Source organism: Pseudopodoces humilis, chromosome 3 (assembly GCF_049639895.1).
Source record: "Pseudopodoces humilis isolate 2021_Gansu_Grassland_sample_001 chromosome 3, ASM4963989v1, whole genome shotgun sequence".
In the NCBI taxonomy this organism is placed as follows: Eukaryota; Metazoa; Chordata; class Aves; order Passeriformes; family Paridae; genus Pseudopodoces; species Pseudopodoces humilis.
This window is the reverse complement of record NC_142202.1, coordinates 35,782,307-35,802,532: the sequence shown is the minus strand read 5'-3', so window position 1 is coordinate 35,802,532 and position 20,226 is coordinate 35,782,307. Positions and strand designations below refer to the sequence as shown.

Sequence of the window (20,226 nt, the reverse complement as noted above, 5' to 3'; positions counted from 1 at the left end):
CCCCTGTGTTCCTGTGCTGTTGGAGTAGGGAACAGGCACACTGGCCAGCTTTATACCCCAGTCTGTGAGGAGCAAGGAAGCTGGAAGCTTACAGCATTAGCAAAAACCTGAGGAAGCAGCATAGCAAGAGCAGAGAAAAGCTGTTGCCTTGGTGCATGTTGGCTGGGTTTCTCGTGGATCCTTTAACACAAGAGGAGGGCTCTCGAGGGGTAGCTGTTCCCAGTGCTCCTGCGGGCAGGGCACCCATCTCTTTCACCATCTTCAAAGCGTTTGCAAGGCACGTGCTCTGCATAGGAGATTGCCAAGAACCATAATGCAAGATTTTCAAGTTCACAAAACGTGACCTCATCCAAAGCACAAGCAGAAATTAAATTCATTGTGTGCCTCTTCTCTGAATTAGCAGAAGTCCTTCAAGCACCAAGGAAAGGGGCTGTGGGGAGGAGGTTGGATGTGGTAGGTAAAGCTGTCTGCAACCACTGTCAAAATGCTTCCTATAAGCACCTGCAGGCAGATTAGGTGGGTTGGATACTGTAAAGAACACCAAGATCCCCAACCCTTACCTTGATCCGATGCTTTTCCTGATGTGTTAAAGGTGTCTGCAATCTTCATACCTTTTAGGTCTTGCTCTGTTTTTTTAGGCTCTGAAGCAAAATTGAGCACATTAGAAAAGGCAGCTCTGTAAGAAAATAATTCCAAGTCTCCCATTTAGAGATTATCAGTCCCCAAAGGAAGGCATGCTGTCACATGCCATTAGGTAGGTCTGGCAATCCAATCAGAGCTTTATCACCTACTGAGAAAAAGAGACTAGGGAGCAGTCACCCCCTATCTTTCATGCCAAACTTAGGCATTTTTACAGCCCAAAAGCTCCTGCCAGTATCAATAAAATTTCTGAAGTGAGTGAGAAGTATGGGGATTTGCCACCAATAAGCCAATAGTCATAAGATTTAATGCATCATATTTTTTTCCTCTGAGTAGTAGCATGTTCTGAGAACCAGGATCATGATGTGTGTATGTTGTTTGGGAAATACTTGATAATGTGCAATCTTTCAGTCACTAGTTCACGTTCAGATGTATTTCTTGCCTGACATTTTGATATCATTATGGGGACAAATCCTGAATGCCTTAGATGGCTTAGAAAGAAAAGGGAGATTTTTTGGTTCTTTTTTATTTCTAAGACTCAGGGACATCAACATACTTGGAATACTTACTACAGTTTATTTACTGCTATTCACAAAATAATCTGCTTCTGCTTTTTTATCTGACTGAGTACTGGAGGATTTTCTTCTTCCCTATTTTTTATTTTTTTTATTTTTTTTTAATTCTTTAGCTCTTTTGGCAGCATCGAACTGTTTGAGAATTTACTGCAGTGTTAATGTTTTCCTAAAATTTTGTACTGTTTTTTCTAAACATCTTTTAATAGTTTTGAGCAGCTGTGAAGAGTTACGATTTTGGGAAGGCTTTTATTGCCGTGCCCAGCATTTGAGAAGCACTGTAACCACCAAGAGCATTTAAAGAAATGTCAGGCATTATGAATCTCTGGTATCTCTGGGATGAGGACTAAAATTGCATCTCTGACAGCTGATCAGGTGTGAAGCAGGATTTTTTTGTTAATCTGACAGCAGTGAGGGCTGCTTTTACCTCCTGCAGATAATGGATTTAAGTATCAAAGTGAACAGTGTGGTCTCTGTAATTAAAATTAGAAGAAAAAGTAGCTTTTTTTTAATATTAAAAAGTAAGTAGGAAATTATCTTTTACAAGATGGCCCTGGCAGCATATTACAGCGATTTTCATCTTAAAGACAGGCTGTTTCTAACAGAGAACAGCTGAGATGGCTGAGTTGAGGTGGCAGATCTAAGGAGGACTGATAGGGCCAAGTAGGGCTTGAGGAACATAGATTGTGACCATTTGATTTCTTTGCTACCTGTGGGACAAGGCTGGGCAAAATCAGACAGTGATGTAGTTTGATATAATAGTTGCTTGCTCCTCTGATAATCCTGGGCTTTCTCTGTATGAATGCTCTGTTTTGTTGTTAGGATCCTGGCATATTCATTCACACTATTTGATTCAAGAACAAAGTGAAGACTTGTGTCTTTGGTTGGCTGCAGAAGCAAGCTCCTGGTATTTTGATTGTATGACAGAACCCTGACTGATGATGCTCCCCATTTCTACACTGATTCTTATATTATGTGGCTTTTGGCACTGGTGGAAGAGACCATTGCTTACAGCCTGCTGAGCTCAATCCTGGCTGTGATTGTCTCTGGTCTGTGTGAAATGTTCACACTGATATTTCAAGTATGGTTACACTTGGGAATAATGATCTGTGATTTAATGAACATTTCTCAGAAAAAAGTCAAGATTTCTAAGGTATTGCCCTCCCTTCTAGCAGTGCATAGTATTTGGGTCAAGTAATTTCTGCATATGTGGTCAAGAAATATATAAATTTGTATCTATTTGATTGTAAATGCAAAGGTATTATAAATTAAAGGCAGGGAATTGAGCCACATATTTGTTCTGAACAGCTACAGCTTTGAGATTTAAATTTGCTTTTGTTCAAGTGAAAATATAAAAATGAAGGGCAATGAAGCTGGTGAAGGGGCTGGAGCACAAGTGTTATGAGGAGCAGCTGAGGGAATTGAGTTATTTTAGCCTGGAAGAAACCTCCCAAGGCTAAGAGGGGAGTTAATGGCTCTCTAAAAGTACCTGAAAGGAGGTTGCAGTGAGTTCAGTCAAGGGAAAATGGCCTCAGGTTGAACCATGGGAGGATTAAACTGGATATTAGAAAGAATTTCTTCACAGAAAGTCTTGTCAAGCACTGGAGCAGGCTATCCAGGGAAGCGATGGAGTCGCCATCCCTGGAGATATTTGAAAGATGCGTAGATGTGGCACTTAAGGACATGGTTATGATGGACTTGGCAGTGCTGAGTTGTACTTGATGATCTTTTCTGACCATAATGAGTCTATGATTCTGTGAGAGAAGAGCTCCGTACTTTTCTTTCAAGGAACAAACAATAATGTACTGGAGAAGAATAATCTCCAAGTAACCTCTCTGTGGTCTTGGATGAATGCACCCAGTGCCAGGCATTTGAGTTCATGGAGAAGATAGAGCATGTTTCCTTATACCACAGCTCAAAGTGTCTATGCTCAGGAAGGCTCAGGCCCAGCATTCAGCAAAAGAATGGTGTAAGGGAAGTGCACTGTAGTATGAGACATTAATTTTCTATTTGTTTGCATCCCCAAGGAAGAGTCTGAACCTTTACACAGCTGTAACAGGGAGCAAAACCAAGTGTCATTTCAGTGACAGAGGTAATCCATGTGCACTTGAATGTCAGCTACCCACCAGTGTGAAACTTCACCAAAGACCTCTTTAAACAACTAAATTATTTAAACTGAGCTGAGTCTTACAGAGTAGGATGCTGACTAAAATGATTATACAAAATAGTTCTTTATTGTAGCATTCTTAGTTAAGATGCTGTGCATTACCATCTCTGTCACTTGTATTATGTTACTATTTAATATGATACTCGCAGCACTGACTATCCCAGGAGATAACATGAGTAACATTAGGAGAAAGCTAACGTGTATAACCTCAAATGCTTGCATATAACCAGTACAACATCATATTCAGTGACAGATCTAAAGCAAAAGGGAACGTTTGGAAACGGAAGCTGTGAAACATGGTATGACCAAAAAATAGAAACTATCTGAGAATATTTCCATATGCTTAAGATAAAAAAATGGCATGAGTAATTTGGATGACATACTAATGGATGCATGAACTTCTGCCTCTGAATAGTTATGTCTTTGTATTATACAACTGAGAACCTATGACAGATAGTTGTAAATGGATGTAAGGGACAGTCCATCATAAATACTTGCCTGATTTAACAGCTGTAGTTTTTGAAGAAGAATATTCAAGAGTTGATGGATATGTCACACCTTTTCTTGGCTTGCCCTCTACAAAAAATGTATAATAGAAGGCATCACAAAATATTCTAAATTTTCTTGATAAAATTCTCATCTAGGCAATTCAGAACAAAGGCATTCAGAATCAGATCCCTCTCCTTTACTGTCCAACTCATTTTCATGAAGATTTCTTTAATCTGATAGAAATTTGGTAGAATCTCAAAACCATACCACTAAAAATACTGGTGCCTAAATCCAGCATCATAAAAAAAAGCTAGGAAGCATGAAAACCCCAAACTGGGGAGGATTTGCAGAGGTCAGTTAGTTCATTCTTTTGCTCTCAAATGATATTAAGCACAAGGGGACCATTCCTGAAGGACATCTGTACAACTTTTAATTAAACCCAGCTTCCCTAGGCAGCCTTCTCCAATGCCTGACTGTGCAGTTGGCTTGGAAAGCATGTTTGATGTGGGATTCATTTCATCACGCACACAGCATTCTTCTTTGACCTCTCTTCTGCAAAATGCCATTTCTGGCAACAGTCTTTTGCAATAATAACAGTGAGAGAAGGCTGTGCTCGTGTGTGGGAACATATGGTACCTATATTTAGATCTAAAATGAGAGTCCTGTCTTGAAACAATGAGGTACGTTTCCCAGTTAAGCTTTAAACCACAAATCTTTTTAGTGCCAGAGCAGACGCCATTTCTGTTGCTACGCGTGGCCATGCAGTTCCATCTCTTGGGACAGTTTTTATAATCACATAGCTCACTGAATGAAAAGTATTGCAGAGAAGACTGCTTTGGCCTCTAGGATTGGTGAACATAGGTCTTCTGACCCTGGTGACTGTCTCCACGAGACGCTGTGCTGTGTCATGTATCCAGACCACCTCTGGTGTGACCTACCTCCACCTCCTGCAAAACCTGAGTCATGATGATCTCTCCTCTGTTCCCTTGGGGAATTCTTTAGGGAGGTACATATGGCACTGCAGGAATGCCAGTTGTCATCCCTGGTGAATAATCCAGACACCAACAGCACTGAACAGAATTAATTCCTACAGACTGAGCCACTCTTGGGAACTGGAGTTCCCATGGAGTTCAATGGTGACGCCTTAAGGTTTTAGGTTTTATATTTTTCAGTTCCTGTATTGAATTAGTGTATAACTCTGAACTCCATACAGAGTATTAGCAAGCTCCCTTCACATTTTGTCAGGTAAAACAATCCTTCCAGGCCTGAGAACACAAGGACACCTTCTGCCTCAGCTCCCAAAAAGAATAAACAAAAGTGAGTTGGGGGGAAGCAAACTGGGGGACTATGACTTCATTACCTGAAGGTATAATTGGGTGATTAAACTCTGATATGCAAGTAGAACAAACTTATATCTGTCTGAGAATCTGGGGACTGTTGTCGATCTTAGGTGTAGCCTCTACAAGGCTTTTGCACTGCCCAAGGTGTATCTATTGAAGGCCTTTAATAAATACCTATTAGTTATTTTAACTCTGTCTAGCCTCTGTTCTAGGTAGCCACTCCAAGGTATCAATGGCACACAAAGAAAGGTCCATGCTAAAGGAACTCTGATGAGCAGGGATGTCTGTGGAGCTGGAGAATCCCTGTCTTTTGTCCCTTTTCATGTATCTATCTCCTTTGTTTTGCTCATCTCTGAAATTTCAGATATCATTACAAAACCATAGATAAAGAAGTTAGAGTTACTAACAAGGTAATGATGTAAAAAGCTATTCCATTTCTCATTTATGGTGATATAAACTGCGGGCAGCTCCACCAAAGTCAACACAGATCCACCAAAGACCAGAGCTGGTAAGTTAGCATGTGTGGACAAACTGGAAAGAGCTTCCTTCTCGCCTTCTGGGCTTCTCTCACGGGAGCTGGTTTAAGTGAAGGGCAGCAGGTTTTCACATCCATGTGCCCCTGAACTAAAACTGGGATGAGGAGCCAAGAAGGACTAGGGAGATCTGCTAGTTTGGTAGAAAGACAGAAAAAATTACAGGATCACGGATGGTTTCTAAGTGCTTTCCTTTATCCCTAACAGAGAGAACGAGTTGTCAGTATGAGCAGTTGATACACAGATGCAGCAATAGCATGATAATCTGATCTTAATTTGGAATATTTCTGTGCTAAACTGATTTCTAATGCAAACCTGAAGCCTGCTGCTGTGAAAATACACCAGCTAGGGTGGGGAGGCTTGATTCTGGGATTTTTTGACCAACAGCAATTTGCATCCCATATGTGACCAAGAGATAGGCCTGAGGTCTGACCTGAATGTGGCCCTGCTCTCTGGGGCTATAATAATATGTCTTTTTCACTATTGGGAAAAAGTTACATCTAGGTTGGGGTTCACTTAGCATACTTAAAAATGTGCATTCGTGTGGGCTGAAAACATCGGCTTTGGACATTAAAATGCAAGCTATGGCATGGTGGCTGCTATAGTGCAGCACCTATAGTGCTGCTCACCCTCTCACACTTACTTGTGACTAGCAAACCCAGGAGTTCAGGACTATTTTCTTAACCCACTAGCTGCAAAACTCCCGCTGAACTGAATGGAGTCATTCAATCAAGTGCCAAGGCATTTCAGCGTTTGAAAGTGAATACCAAGGTGTTTGCATACCTCCTGGTGTGCTGGCTGCTTTAATCTCAGGGGACAGACCTCCTTCTCCACTGCCCCTAAATCATGCCACTTTGTTCCCTGGGTCCCCCAAGGATTCCTCTTCTCTGCTTTTTTGTGTGGATGTTCATTCACATTTAAACATCACAAACTCGGTGATAATATCCTAACTAGGAATAAGGTGTTGGCACATTTCCAGGGTACAGTATTGCACATAGGTCTGGTCTGATGGAAGAGAATTCAGCTGGAGAATAGGGGACTCAGTTCTAAAGCTCTAAAGCTGTCCTGAAATTAATGCCTTAGGTGACTTTATATTTTTATTGGGGAATGCTTTATGCAGCTCTGGCGCTTTATGACTCATAATCATAAAAATTCCATCCCCAACTCCTCTCTTTCTGACGAGGAGATCTGTATGCATGGAGCCTCAGGCTGCTGAGTAGCAGAGCCTTCCTGGGTTTCTGTATTCTATATTTCTCTAAAATTCTAAATTTCTCACATTTTCAGTAGGTATAGTGAAAGTTTCCTTCCTGTTCATATATAAAATATAATATGTATGTTGTATGGTATGTTAGATTTACATTGGAGCTAGTTTTTAAACTAAAACTTCTACTGTCATGAGTGAGAGCGCTCAGTGTGCATAGATTTAAGTGCACAAGGGACAAATCTCATCGTGCCTACACATACCCAGGTTTCTCATCATCTCCTTTGATATGCTCTTGTGACTTTCTCTTGTATCTTCTTTTATAGTATCTCATTAATTAAGAATAAAGACATTATCATAAATAAAAAATTCCTACAGTTTCATGGAAGAATTTCTACAGTTTTATGGGACAACAACTGAGCAGCTGCTGAGATTAAAAAAAAAGAAAAAAAAAATTTCCCACTTATGTACCAGAATCACAATGTGCTGTTTGTTGGAGAAAAAACCTGCAACAAGTTCGAGTAGCAATTCAGCTATTCCAGGAAATTCCTACTCATCCAAAATAAATCTTTCTCATAATATGATACACCCATGGCAGACTGCTGTAAAAAAGTGCATCCAAATACATGAATGCAAAATTAAGACGACAGTTTGTTTTGGTCAGTTTCTGAGACCTCCTTTGCTGTCTACAGATTTTCAGATGGAAAGAACATTATTTTTTGTAGGTGTTCAGCTGCTTGAGCTGTTGATTTTTCCAGGAATGATGTAGTTAACTAGCATCAATCTTAAACCTCCAAGAAAAAGCATCAATCTTAAACCTCCAGAAGTACAGACCAGCAAAAACTAGCCCAATGTATCAAGAAGTTATATTTAGAATTTTTATGTAAAGCCAGGTCAGCAAACCCTCTTTCATACAGGTAGAGTGGGTGCAAGTAGGTTTAAGATAATCTGAATCTGATGTAAAGGGCATCTAGTTTGCAAAAAAATTTAAAAATCTGTGAATTTAGTTGGTAAATGCAAGTGAGTTCCTATATATAGTAAGGGGAGGAAAAAAGGAATGAGCATTAAATTAAGATGGATTTACCTGCAATGATTAGATATCAAAACTTTTTGGCTAACAGAGGTAGAGAGAGTCCCTGACATACTTGGCATGTACCAGTCAAATCGTTTAATAAAGGGTTTGGACACATACAGTAGGGCTGTATGGGGTTTGACGTAAGTCTGAAGTCACTTCAGGAGGTACAAATTCAGGTGCAAGGTGAGGATGTTTCAAATGGCCAAAAGGCCTTTCAGCAGCACTGCTTACCAGGGTGGAGAGTAGTAGATTTTATGGAATTAAGGTACCTTCCAAGGCTCAGTCCAGAGCAGCCCCATCACCTCCTGCAGTGAGCTCAGACCTGCCCTGGGCTGAGCCGAGCACACCTCTGGCAGGGTGCGTGTCTCTTCGCAGGCTTCATGGGAAGCCCAGAACAAGAAGCATCTCACATGCACTGTGGTGATTAACCAGGAGGGTAAAATGAGAGGCTGCTTCCCCCTCCTGCCATTGCTGCTCAGCGCTCAGTGGTGGGGAGCAGGTGGGTGTCCCACCCCAGAGCGGTACCTGACACGAGGAAGGACTCCCTCCAGCGTGGCAGTGACAGGGACCGGACACCATTGGAGAAGCTCCCGCGGTAACCAGAGTGCCCGGCGACTTTCTGGACAAGGATCTTCCCACCTGTGTTGTCAATTATACCGCTGCAAGGAGGAAACATGGTGTCTGAGGGGAGAAATTCCACAAAATCCTTCAAACTGTTCTACAATGCAAGAGGTATGAAGCGATTCCTTTTACCTTTAAACCGGGGGTGGTGGTGGGGCTGTGATGTTACTACTAGGCCTGCTGCTAAGAAATATTTGTGCTCCTTCCACATAGAGAAGAGCAGTTTGTTGCAAAGTGCTGTCAGGATCTGTTTGCTCTTCCCACTGATCTACTGGTCCTCTGTTTAAGCTTGACCTAGTTGCACACAAGAAAAAGCTACCGCCTTCGTTAAAATTCCTGCAAGCTTGACTGAATGACTGAAGATACAGGCAGAGGCTCTCAAAGGAGTTTTCAGGCCAACCATGTGACAGAATGTGTTTTCTTTGAGTTTCAGTATGTGTTTTCTGCAAAAGCCCAGGCGTGTTTCTGACCTCAGCCTGGAGTAAACTGGACACAATATTGCTGGAAGCTGTAGAAAACCTGGCAGTCTCCAGGTCTGGTGCACATCCAATGGTGTTTAACACGCGCTGTAACATGTACCTCAAGACAAACAGAAAACCTTCAGTGTATGCAGCCTGCTCTGGCATCACTAGGATAGCAGGTCAACTGGGAAGCAACTGCAACTGTAGGGGAGTTGTAGGGCTGGCAGTAAAAATGGCAGGCAGGAAAATAAGTGCTGGTCAGCAAACGGGGTTGAAGAGTATGTTAGAGGCATGTTTTGCTCTGGTAATTGTGGGAAGCTGCTGTTAAAATAAATGTATGGAGAAGAAATTCACTGTCTGTGGAGCTGCAACATGTAAGCTAAGAAAGCCAAAACCAGCTGGCAAATGAGAAAACCTGAAACCCTCACTGTAACAATACAGCCAGCCAGGCTGCGGGCAGATTGCAGATGCTACCAGTATTTTGGTTCCCTTCCCTTTGGGACTAATTCTGCATGCCGAGACAATTTCTGTTGTGCACTGGTGTCTGATGGAGGAATTTGCCGCTGGAAAGTCATCTCCCCAGCGAGGGCTGAGCGGGCAGAGCTGCAGCCAGGAGGTGGCAGCCCAGCCTGAGCGCAGAGCAGCGCAGAGACGAGGGGTGAGCTCCCAGAGCCTCACCTATCCCGCTTTAGCCGAGATCCCAGGTCTTTCACAGAACCCGAAGGACAGCAGTAGCTCAAATAACTCCAAAATAAGTCAAGTTGTCAATCAGGCTTTATAACTTCTTGCTGCATTTTGAGCTGGATACATCCTGCCTCCAACTGCAGTGTGTTTTCATCGCGCAGTTATTCTCCATTAGAATTTTATGCACATTTTTGCATGGCTAATAAAACTCTGAAAAACTTTTGCTGCAAAATTTATGTTGCTCATTTCCTTGTGCAGTGTCCTTTTATGTGGCAGGAAAGCACATTACTCAGTCTTTGATGTCAAGGACAGTTAAATTCAAACCCAGAGAATCAAACCAATCCCAGAAGTATGAGAACTGTATGTATTCATCACTGGTGCTATGCCTATTTTTTCTGAAGATTTATTAGTAGTAGCAGCTCCATCTCTATCTTCCACTTGAATAATAATGGTACAATAGTAATTTGTTATGCATGAATGAGAGATCTGGAAATCTCAAGACATTTCTCCAAAGGTTGAGAAACTTCTTCAAACACAACTAATTTCTATAAGAATACAGGATTGACAGCGCTCTGTAAGAATGGATCCATTCCATCACACATGGACTTTCTCTCAGGTTTTCTGCAGCAGCCTGCAATCAAACCTACAAGGAAGTGGGAACTGTAAAGAAATTGAAAAGTTGGAAGCTCCCTGCACTAAAATAACAGTTTTGTCTGAGTGCCTCACTCATTTCAGCTCACTCACCTGTGAATTGCAGCGTTGCAGACACTGGAAAAAGAAGCATAAACGTCTGTGCCATAAACACGGTATTTTACATCTTGACATCCAGGAGGGCATTTTGCAATGAATTCTGGATTAATTATCTTCCCCGCCTTGACATCACAATCAATCTGGGGTACATCTGTGAGTGCAAAATCTTGGTAAAGTCAGATTGAATGCTTTCATGGCTGAGTGATCTTGTCATGAAACAGTGAGTAACTGAGTGACAGGAAAGCCCTCCTCCTAAGCCTTCACATCAATGGTTTTGGGATACAGGATATCTCCGTCTTCTGCATCTACAACATAACACATAATAACCCCTATACCAAGGGATGTGGCAGTCACTAAGGATGGAATAGGGAAGCCTGCAGATATTCCTGACCTTCAGTGTTTGCTTCTCTGAAGGAAATATCTGTTATGACACTTGGCTGGAGAGAGAAAGAAGTGTAGTCACCCAGCCTGTGGTTAACACGTGGGAAGGAGGGGGTGGGGATGCTTCCCAAGCCTCCTGCTGTGCTCATGTAGCTCTGTGCCATCTATAATGTCAGGCTGAAGTCACAGCCCATTATCTTGCCCTTAATTTTTAAAACTTTTTGCTGGGTACAATTTACTTTGAACAAGGGATTTAGGTGTGCGTTTACAGCCTCGCAGCAGGCTTGTTTGTCAGCTGCATGAGCAAAATAATCTGTGGACAGAAATGCTCTGCTTAAAATGTTCCATTTTAAGCAGAATAGCTTAAACATCCTAGTTTAATGGTGCACAGAGATGCACCAATTGTCTCACGGTAATCAGCTACATATGCTTCGTGTTACATCTGGTCCATTTCACCTAGCTATGTATCTCTCTCCTGTGAAAACCTTAGTGCTTCCTTTGATCCTTGACCTAATGACCTATGAAGATACATTTTAGCAGTGAATGACAAAACTTTCCCTTTGTAAGTGTTAAGTGACACACACTTTACTTAGTGATTTATTTTTGATAAAGGAATCTTTTAGCTAACATATAACACCATTGACTTGAGACAATTACGAAGAGTAACCAGAATATAATCTCACTTTGCACCTTTCTTAGAAATTGGAGATGTCTGCTGTAAAACAGCCAAAAATTCTACTGACACCACTTACATAACTTAGCCTTTTTTGTCTTCTTTGTGGCTTCCTTGGCTGTGTATGTACATGTAAGAAACACACCTAGAACAAATAAACATTGTATCAGGAAAAAGGTGGACTATCAACATCAGTAACTACAAGCTCCTCTACATGACATTTCTCAAATTTGAATCAACAGGTTGGAAACCTGAAATAGGAATATTCTCAGCCACATCTAGGTTTCTACTCGGTGGTTAACCTTGCAGTCAAGATTGCATCTACTGTGGGGAAGTTCTTTGAAGGGGATTAAAAATCAGTTCAGCTCACATGTCATCTGTGGAACTCACTATCTAAAGATGCCAGGGAGTCTGTGTGGTCCAGAAAACCACAAAAGTATTTCCACAGGCAGTGGGAACGCTTTGTAATTGGTGTGATAGAGATGTTAATGGAATAGTGTGCTCTGTGCATAAAGCAACTGGGAAGTTCAGGTGTGAAAGATTCTTCTTAATAACCCCTTGGGAAGGTTATCCTGTAATTTTGTGTTGTGACATTTCACTCACTGGTGGCAGCAGGTGTGGGATACTGGGCAGCATTACAGACCATATGAGGTTCTAGGGTGGCATGTCCCAGCAAAGCCACTTGTTTTCTTCAGTAAGCAGGACTATGATTTGAAAAGCGTAAAAGAGACATGTGCAGTTACATTAAGAGACGCATCCCAATATATGCATGTAGCTTACCATGTAGTGTTTACTTGCTAAGAGATGACATACAAAATCTCTTTATTCTCAGTGCTTATTTTATAATCACTGTATTATGGGTAATTGATAACTTCATTACAAATATCTTGACTTTCCTCTTCAACTCTCCCTTCTCGGAGCTTCCAAAGGGAATTGAAACTCTCTATGATGTGTCAGCTGATCCTCTTATCATTTGTTAAGCTTATCTTACAACAATATACAACAGAAATAATTTCTTTCTTTTATTCTTTTCTGCCCCTAGACTGATTGTAAAGAGTTTGTAGACTCTTTACAATCACAATTACAATACTCTCACACCTAATACTTGCTCAGTGTCAGTGTCTGAAGTGACAATGCATAGATGAAGTATTTGGGCCTCTTGTCACCAGTGCAGTTGTGTAACCATGGCAAAATTGTAGTTAGATAAACAAAAAAGGAATGCATGAGTGGAAAATAAGTGCAATATCTCAACTACTTGGAATGGTACAGTATAATCTAATGTGGGGAAAGTAATCTGGTAATTTATGTAGAAGAACTACATAGATTGCTGTGAATTTGAACTAAGAACAACTGTCCTGACAGACTTGAAAATAGCAGCTAGGGAGAATATTGTCTGGGAATGTCACAACCAGAGTGTTCATGTAAGATGAATTGCAAGCTCTGGAGTTTCTACGTGTTCCCAAAAAGTGAGATCCTGTCTGACTGCCTATGGAAAGAAAATAGGACACATTTATAACTTTTTGGTACCATCTTGTTTATGGAAAGAGCAAGAACAGGGAGAATTGAAACAGCTGTTTTTTCTTTAGAGGGAATCTTTACATCACAGACATTTTTCAGGCCCACCAGATATACAGACTGCATATAATTGGTCATATACTTGGAGACCTCTGCAAGTAATTAATATTTTTTTCTTTGCCAAAGTCAAGAAGTCTGTGTAGCCCATTTCTGAAAAGCTGTGCTGAGGCTTACACCTGCTACTGAGAGCTTCATCAGCCGTGGAGTCCAAAGGGAAGAGAATTAGTCAGTAGCCACTGGGCATCCAGGATGGGAGAGTACAAACCCATAAACTACTAATTGCAGCACATCAGCTGTACTTACCAAAGAAGGTTGCAATGACTGTGGCCTTCATGGTGGGTAAAGCAAAATCTGGATGTGTTGCTAGGGAGCACTGAAAAGGAAAAGAAGAGTACATCAGGCTGCATTTGGAGATATTGCAGACAACACTGGAATGGTGGGGGAAGAGGCACTGTGCGCTCTTCTTTAACCTTTCACAGTTCTCACATGCTACATCCTCTCATTACACTTTTTAGAACAACTGATATCCCCAGAGGAGGTGGTGTTTGGGCTATCACACCCCCATGGACTAATTTTTTTACTTCCCTCCAAAATTTGCCTTTTGCTCCAGGACACCAAGATTTCATTCACATACTTATTTCAGAAGCCAGTGTCAGGAGAGGGCATGATGAGCATGGAGATGCTCTGACATCTATTCAAATCTGTTCACTGCTCTTCTAAGAAATATAGGAATCATATTTTCTATATTTAAGAAATATATGTTTCTATATATATGAAATATAGAATCATATTTTCTGCACATCAAAGCACACCAAGTAATCTCACACAGATATGGGGAACATAAATAAATCCATCTACTCCTGAAAGGTGTTGCATAAAGTATTTTGCAATTATTTCATCTTTTGTAAGCCAAATTACTGGTTTCTTTCCTTTTCTGAAAACACATACATGTGTACATGTATGAGATTAAGAGGACTCTGTCAGAATATCTGGAAAACATTTTTTCCTGGGTCTGCATAAATTGTTCATGATCCCTGCCATCCCTGAAGCTCTTGGCAGGTTACAAGAATTCAAACTTATCAGAGATAGCCCCTCTCAGCCCCTCCTGGGCATCACCTGCTGCTCTTGCTATTATTTCACAATTGTTGAGTGAATCCTGTGTTGGGGGCTCATAGTTAATCATAGTAATTAAAGTACTACATAATGTTTGACAAATAGAGTAAAAAGTCTGAAAGGGAGAATATATTTGTCTGTTGTACAGGGAGAATCTCAAGGATTGAAATAAACTTGATCTTCAGAGAAAATTTTTACATGCTTACAAGTGGAAAGATTTGTACTAAACAAAAAATGAGCTTGCTATCCGAAATAAAATATGAATGTTAAAGCTTTTTATGACCAGGGAATGCAAGAAAATGCAAGCAAATGGAAAAATGGCAGATTTCATCCAATTTTACATAGCAATTCACATACTCAGAAGCAGGGCTTTGGTCACCCCAGAAAGAAATTCAGAGAACAAGGCAGATACAGGAGAGAAAAAAAAAATAAATCTACATTCTGTCTTCATATAAAATGTTTCCAAGTTTTTACTTTAATTGCTCTTCTTTTTCAAGCAAACCACATGCTATGAGTGAGGATGACTAAAATAGTATGCTAGTCTAAACTGAGTTCAGCCAGTTCTGGGTCTATATAATTCCTAGCTCTTTTTACATAGAGCAGATCCACCTCTGATTTTTGCTTCTGTGCTAGAGTTGGAGAATTTCAAATGCCAGGACATACTAACAGTGTCACTTCCTAATAGCACAATGTCTTTCCTTGGTGATCTTCCTGAAAAAGTTTTCCTGCTAGGCTGCTAAAGCTGAAAGTGGCAGAAGTTCCTCAGAGGCCACTGAATTGAATCCAGGGGTATGGAAAGTGTCTCAACACAGTCACTGTGTCTTTCTGAAAAATGATGGGCAGTGCAGTGGGGGTGACCCCAGGCTGTACAAGCCATTTCAGCAAGAGCAGTTAAGTGGTGATATTCTGCCCTCATGGTTACTTTCTATTAAAAAAGTTGCCATCTTTTGGAACAAAAATCAGCTTTAAGCATTTACTGCAGTTTATTTCCACTGTGAAGCTGTTAAAAGAAATAGCAGCAAGATATAGAAGAGTGCTCAGAGAAACTTAGCTCAGATGCTTTTCTCCTCCCTTTTATGTTTCAACCCATTAACACATCAGAGGTATCAAACAATTCCTCCCCTTCAATGAATTCTCACTTTAGGTCAATCGCAGAAAAAGAAGAGGCAGAATAAAAACTGAGATTCATTTGCAGAACTACCATGCACCATTAAAGATTGTACTGGCTTAGACTTTGCAAGAGACACCTTAATATGAGCATTCCCAAAATTTGCAGTGAATAAATTCAGCATTGGCATTTTAATTTAAAGTCAAAGAGATTTGTGTGAAATTTCCTGACAGTATTTGGTGCTGAGATGTTTTCATCACCAGTTTAATTAGACTCAAAGAGGTCTAAGATTGTAAAGCATCCATGGAAAATTTGGCTTCATGGGTGGGCTGTTGTGTGGAGAGAGTCCAATACTGCCTAAATTTTCCTGTCTTACAGAACGTGCAACCACCTGTATCACCAGGGCTGATCACAAGACTTCCCATTGCTTCCTGAAGGCCCTGCTGTCCCCCAGCCCTGCTGTCCCTAGGGCATGACCAGCTTCCCCAGGAGCCATCCCAGTCCCCTTGGGTGGCAGTACCCTAGGCTTGCCTGCAGTTGCATTTCCTACCTAGTCGGCTGCGGGCATTGCTCTTCAAGGCAACAGAAAGTGGGCTTTTGCTCCTAAATTATTACAAATCCATGCAGAAAGAAGCCAATAAATCTAAAAGGATTTAAGATTTAAAGCCTGTCAGGGGTTCAGCAGAGTTCAGCACACCCCTTAGCCTGCAATAACAGATGTTTATCAGTAAGAAAGATACTGGAAACATTTAGACAAGTCTGTTAGATTTACTTAACAGCTTTGTTGTCACAGCTAAACAGAAAAGCATCTCACTGTGGACTCTCTATCTTCAGTGGTGCTGCTTATACTAGTATCCTCATGGAAGTAAATTATAACAGTAAATAAACTTGGTTTGGCACTATATTAATTTCCACTTTAGGCACTGGCATGTCAGGAGAAATGCAGAGACATCCTGTGACGCAGTTCTGGTGACAGTACTCCAAGGGGTGGTCCTGGCCTTCAGACCTTGGGCTGTCACATGGGGAAATGCACAGGAGGATTTACATTGCTGACTATTAAGTGTCAGGCATAGAAGCCCCAGGCTTTCTGTTGTGGGAAGTCTGTGTGCATTCATTGTGTCTGGGGCCTAGGGTGTCACCTGATTTAAGCTGTGTGAGATCTCCTATACTGTGCACCAGCAGGGCATCTGCTCCTTCGGACTGGTAACGGGAGCAACAACTTGGAAAAAAGCAGTGTTTTTTTTTTTTGTTTCTCTGGGAAGGGAAAGCAGGGCTCCAATCCATGCTTATAACATACTTTTTAATCTGTATAGATCCACTGAGCTGTTTGGGGATGTTTTACCTGTAGATAAGAATGATACTTTGTTATAAAATGCAAAGCTGTACTTCCTTTGTTCCTTTACAAAACTAATAGATCCCATTAAAACAAACTGAAAAGTTTCTACTTGGTATTAGTCTGGAGCATGAGTTTTGCTGAGATTTCTCCTAATCAGATTTCTATTAAGGCAGTATTTACAGTCCCAGTCAGAACTGGAAAATAGTGACTACTCACTATTAAATCTCATAAACTGTACGCTGGATCTCTGTTTATCAGAGTACATTTTCCCATCTGAATCTTTCAGACTGTCATAACAGAAGTTACCTTTATGCCAGAAAAGCTAATAAGTATATGCATTACATTAACGTGTGCTTCAATTCCTTCTAAGTACAAATGTAGTAAGACTTATCTCCTTCAGTATTTCCCAGTGCTGCTGATATTTTACCTTTTAAAATCAAAGTCCTATTTGAAAGAATGAAGATTACTTTTTCCTGACCGCAAACACTTGAAAACTCTTGAATGCTAGTGAAGAGACAGAATTAGCAAACTATTCTTTCTGTGTATAAAGTAAGATTTTTATGCTGACCTTTTATTAGCGACTTGACTTTTATAAAGATTTGAGAGCTGCTACATACTACAAACCAACAGATGGTTTAAATGCACATAAACTGTCACTGTATGGCAAACTGTAACATTTTCTGGAGGAAGTGCAGATTTTAAGTCCTTGATTTTTGGTGTCAGGCAGTGCTGTCCATTCCACATGCAAGCTGAAATTCTTTGCTAGTGCCATGTGCTTTGCCTCTGCAGGAGTAAGCAGTTTATCTCCTGTAATCTCCTGTGCCACAGAAATTAATTTATATACTCTCTTTGTACCACAATAGTGTGTGCCATTGTTCCCCTTTTCAAGGGGTTCTAATGTCTCAGCAACACTGGCACCATAAAAAAAAAAACAGAAGTGGACTTTGTTTGAAAGCTGTTTGAGCAAGTAGCATGCAGTTAACAGCATGATCTCTAAGCACTGTGGGTTGAATTAAATATGTGCCCTTTATGGGAAAATCAAGTGGGCTTGGTGTAGGGGTGAGTAAACTGATTTGGATAAACAAGAGCTGATCATCTTCTTCTAGAGGAAAACATTTTAGTTTTTTTTTTTCTAAATTGATTTTATTTTTATTATTGTTTAACCCTTTATTTGTTTAATGCTCATACTCTGCGCCCATGTTATTGTACCTTGCTTGGCAGTGCAAGAACTGTTGGTTTTGGAGCACACTAGGTAATATGACTAGCCCTTGCCATGTGTGATTTAGTTTCACCCCCTTGCCAGAGGGATGAAGAAACATACCCTCAGTGCACTGTGTTGTTCTGAAAGTCTGTACATAAGAAAAGCATCTAAGTGGCTGTCTTTTTAAAATCTGGAGGTGCTGAGTTTTTCTGAGACAGAAAGTTTGAATTGATAGGTATGGTCCATTTCAGAGGCTTGGACTTGACCTGTAGGTATACCAGACCAGGCCACAAAATGTAAGATCCAAGGTACTATTTTGTGAGGTGAGCTTGTCTGCATGGGAGGATAGACTTTACTCTTTGTGTGGTCTGAAATAGAATATATGCATCCAAGAATTAAAAAATATCATAGACTTCATCTTCTGCTGCTATAAAAAATATGAGTGAATGCTCACCTGTCTTCTTTCATATATGAAAGAACCCAAAAATGCTTCCTGGAAGCAGAGCTGAGCTTCAGAGCACTGTAGTACACTCAATTACCCAGTGTCTCAGAAAGCTGACAGGGAAACACAGGCTTCTGTGGCTGCAAGTCTTTCCCTTGTGGTGGAGGGGTTGTAAGAAGTATCATGTGTCACACATTCAGCGCTCGTGTTTTAGCAAAAGGAACAAGGGAACCACCCTTAAAGGAGTCTCTGGGCCCGGGGACAGCTCGTGCTTTTCCCTTGAAGAGTCTTTGTGTTACCATACTCCTTTACCTCCTAAGACTCAGTAGCCACAGCCCCTTTGCCAGATGTGTTCCATGGCCATGTGGGTCCCACCTCCAGGGCAGCCACTCCTTGCTGCAGCCCCATGGCTTGCACATTCAGGTGGGGAAGAGGAGGCAGAGAGACTCTGGCTCTCCTCCCAGACAAGTGGCAAGCCAGTCCCCTCCTCGCTTTCTTTCTTTCTGACCCCACGTTTGTCATTCCTGGTTGCACAGGGGTTCTTCTTTGTTGCAGAAAACTGGGGCCTTCCAACCTTTTGTGCCCCTGAGTCTGATGATGGGGGACTTCTTTCGTGATGAAGAAAACATGGCTGCAAACTCTCTGAGGCCATGGACATTTACCCATGATTAAGGGTTCTCATTACTTGCTTCTAATTACAGTACTTTGATTGTCGTGGTTGCCACATATCATTTTAAATGATGCCTGCTCTGCTCTGTGAGGTTCCTGACTCACAAGAGGGCTGTGGGGACTGCTGGTAGCCAATACCTCTTGCAGGGTACCTGTCAAGTCACTCTCAAGTCATTGAAGTGAGGTATGGGTGGATTCAGAGGTCTAAATTCTACCTAAGTTGCATCTTGGGCACAGGACTAATTTTTTTCTGAGGTGATTGAAGAAATGTTTATATGCAGGTTGGCAAGAGGGATTTAGTCCAAAATAACTCTCATTCAGTAGGTATGATGAAGTGATGATATACCCAGAAATTTAGAGACAAATAGAAACAAGCAGCCCTGCACTACTCATTTTGTGTTCATGCAATGCCCTGAAATAAAAACATAAGGTTGAAGTAACAGTGATGATGACTTCTCTGCTTTCTGCAGAGCTCTTTCAGAAGAAAGTAATTTATTTAAGACTACAGTGTGATTTAACTTGCCAGACCTTTCTCAGAACTTAAATAAAACTGCAATGATTATACATTTTCATCTGTCTCAGCAAGAAAACCATCAATTATGTTGGTCTGACCTGCCCCTTCCAGCAAAGGAAGAGATACATTTAGAATATGTCACCCACCCACATAGAAAATAGAATTTGGACTATCTGGATGATGGTTTCGTTGGGGGCCATTACAATATACTTTCTTGGTTTCTGCTAATGTATTATGCATTAATTTTTCATTTTGATGCACGGCTTTCATGCCTCATTGGGAATTGCTGTTAGCTTAAACCTGTGAATCCCTGTCCAGAAAACTTCCTCCCTCTGTTCTCCTCCACACCATTGCTTTTGTCTTATCATATATCTTCCCCCCCACTCTCAGGCAAACTTTTTCTACTTTTCTAATTTTACTACTACTTCTGCTTAACATCCTACAGACCCCAGCCAGGTGCCATCAATCTCTGGCACTGCCATTTTCCCAAAAAATAGAAAGCAGTGGAAAGTACTTGCAATTCAGCAGTGCCAGAGGGCTGTGCTAACTTTGTAGCATGAGATTGTGGCCACATTTCTTTCTTTTCTTTTTTTTTTCCAGAAAATGTGCCATTTTCCATTTTCAACAAATTGTTTGAACAAGTCAAAGTGACTTTTTAAATTGCAGTACATGGTTTCTCAGA

General features: G+C 41.0%; 2 protein-coding genes across 9 annotated transcripts in view; one reads left to right on the top strand and one right to left on the bottom strand.

Moving 5' to 3' along the window:
* The window catches only part of STRN (striatin), a 136,934-nt gene that overhangs the window by 96,629 nt on the left and 20,079 nt on the right, over positions 1-20,226 (top strand). The gene's annotated exons all lie outside the window — the stretch shown is intronic.
* VIT (vitrin) overlaps positions 1-20,226 on the bottom strand; it is a 52,656-nt gene that overhangs the window by 24,876 nt on the left and 7,554 nt on the right. For both annotated transcript variants that reach the window (XM_088052828.1, XM_088052829.1), the window contains exons 2-7: positions 13,465-13,534; positions 11,666-11,731; positions 10,527-10,683; positions 8,542-8,675; positions 3,877-3,954; positions 561-641 (exon numbers count right to left, since the gene is read on the bottom strand). In XM_088052828.1, coding sequence (XP_087908954.1) covers positions 561-641; positions 3,877-3,954; positions 8,542-8,675; positions 10,527-10,683; positions 11,666-11,731; positions 13,465-13,495 — 547 coding nt within the window. In that variant the 5' untranslated portion in view covers positions 13,496-13,534. The remainder of the gene's footprint in view (positions 1-560; positions 642-3,876; positions 3,955-8,541; positions 8,676-10,526; positions 10,684-11,665; positions 11,732-13,464; positions 13,535-20,226) is intronic.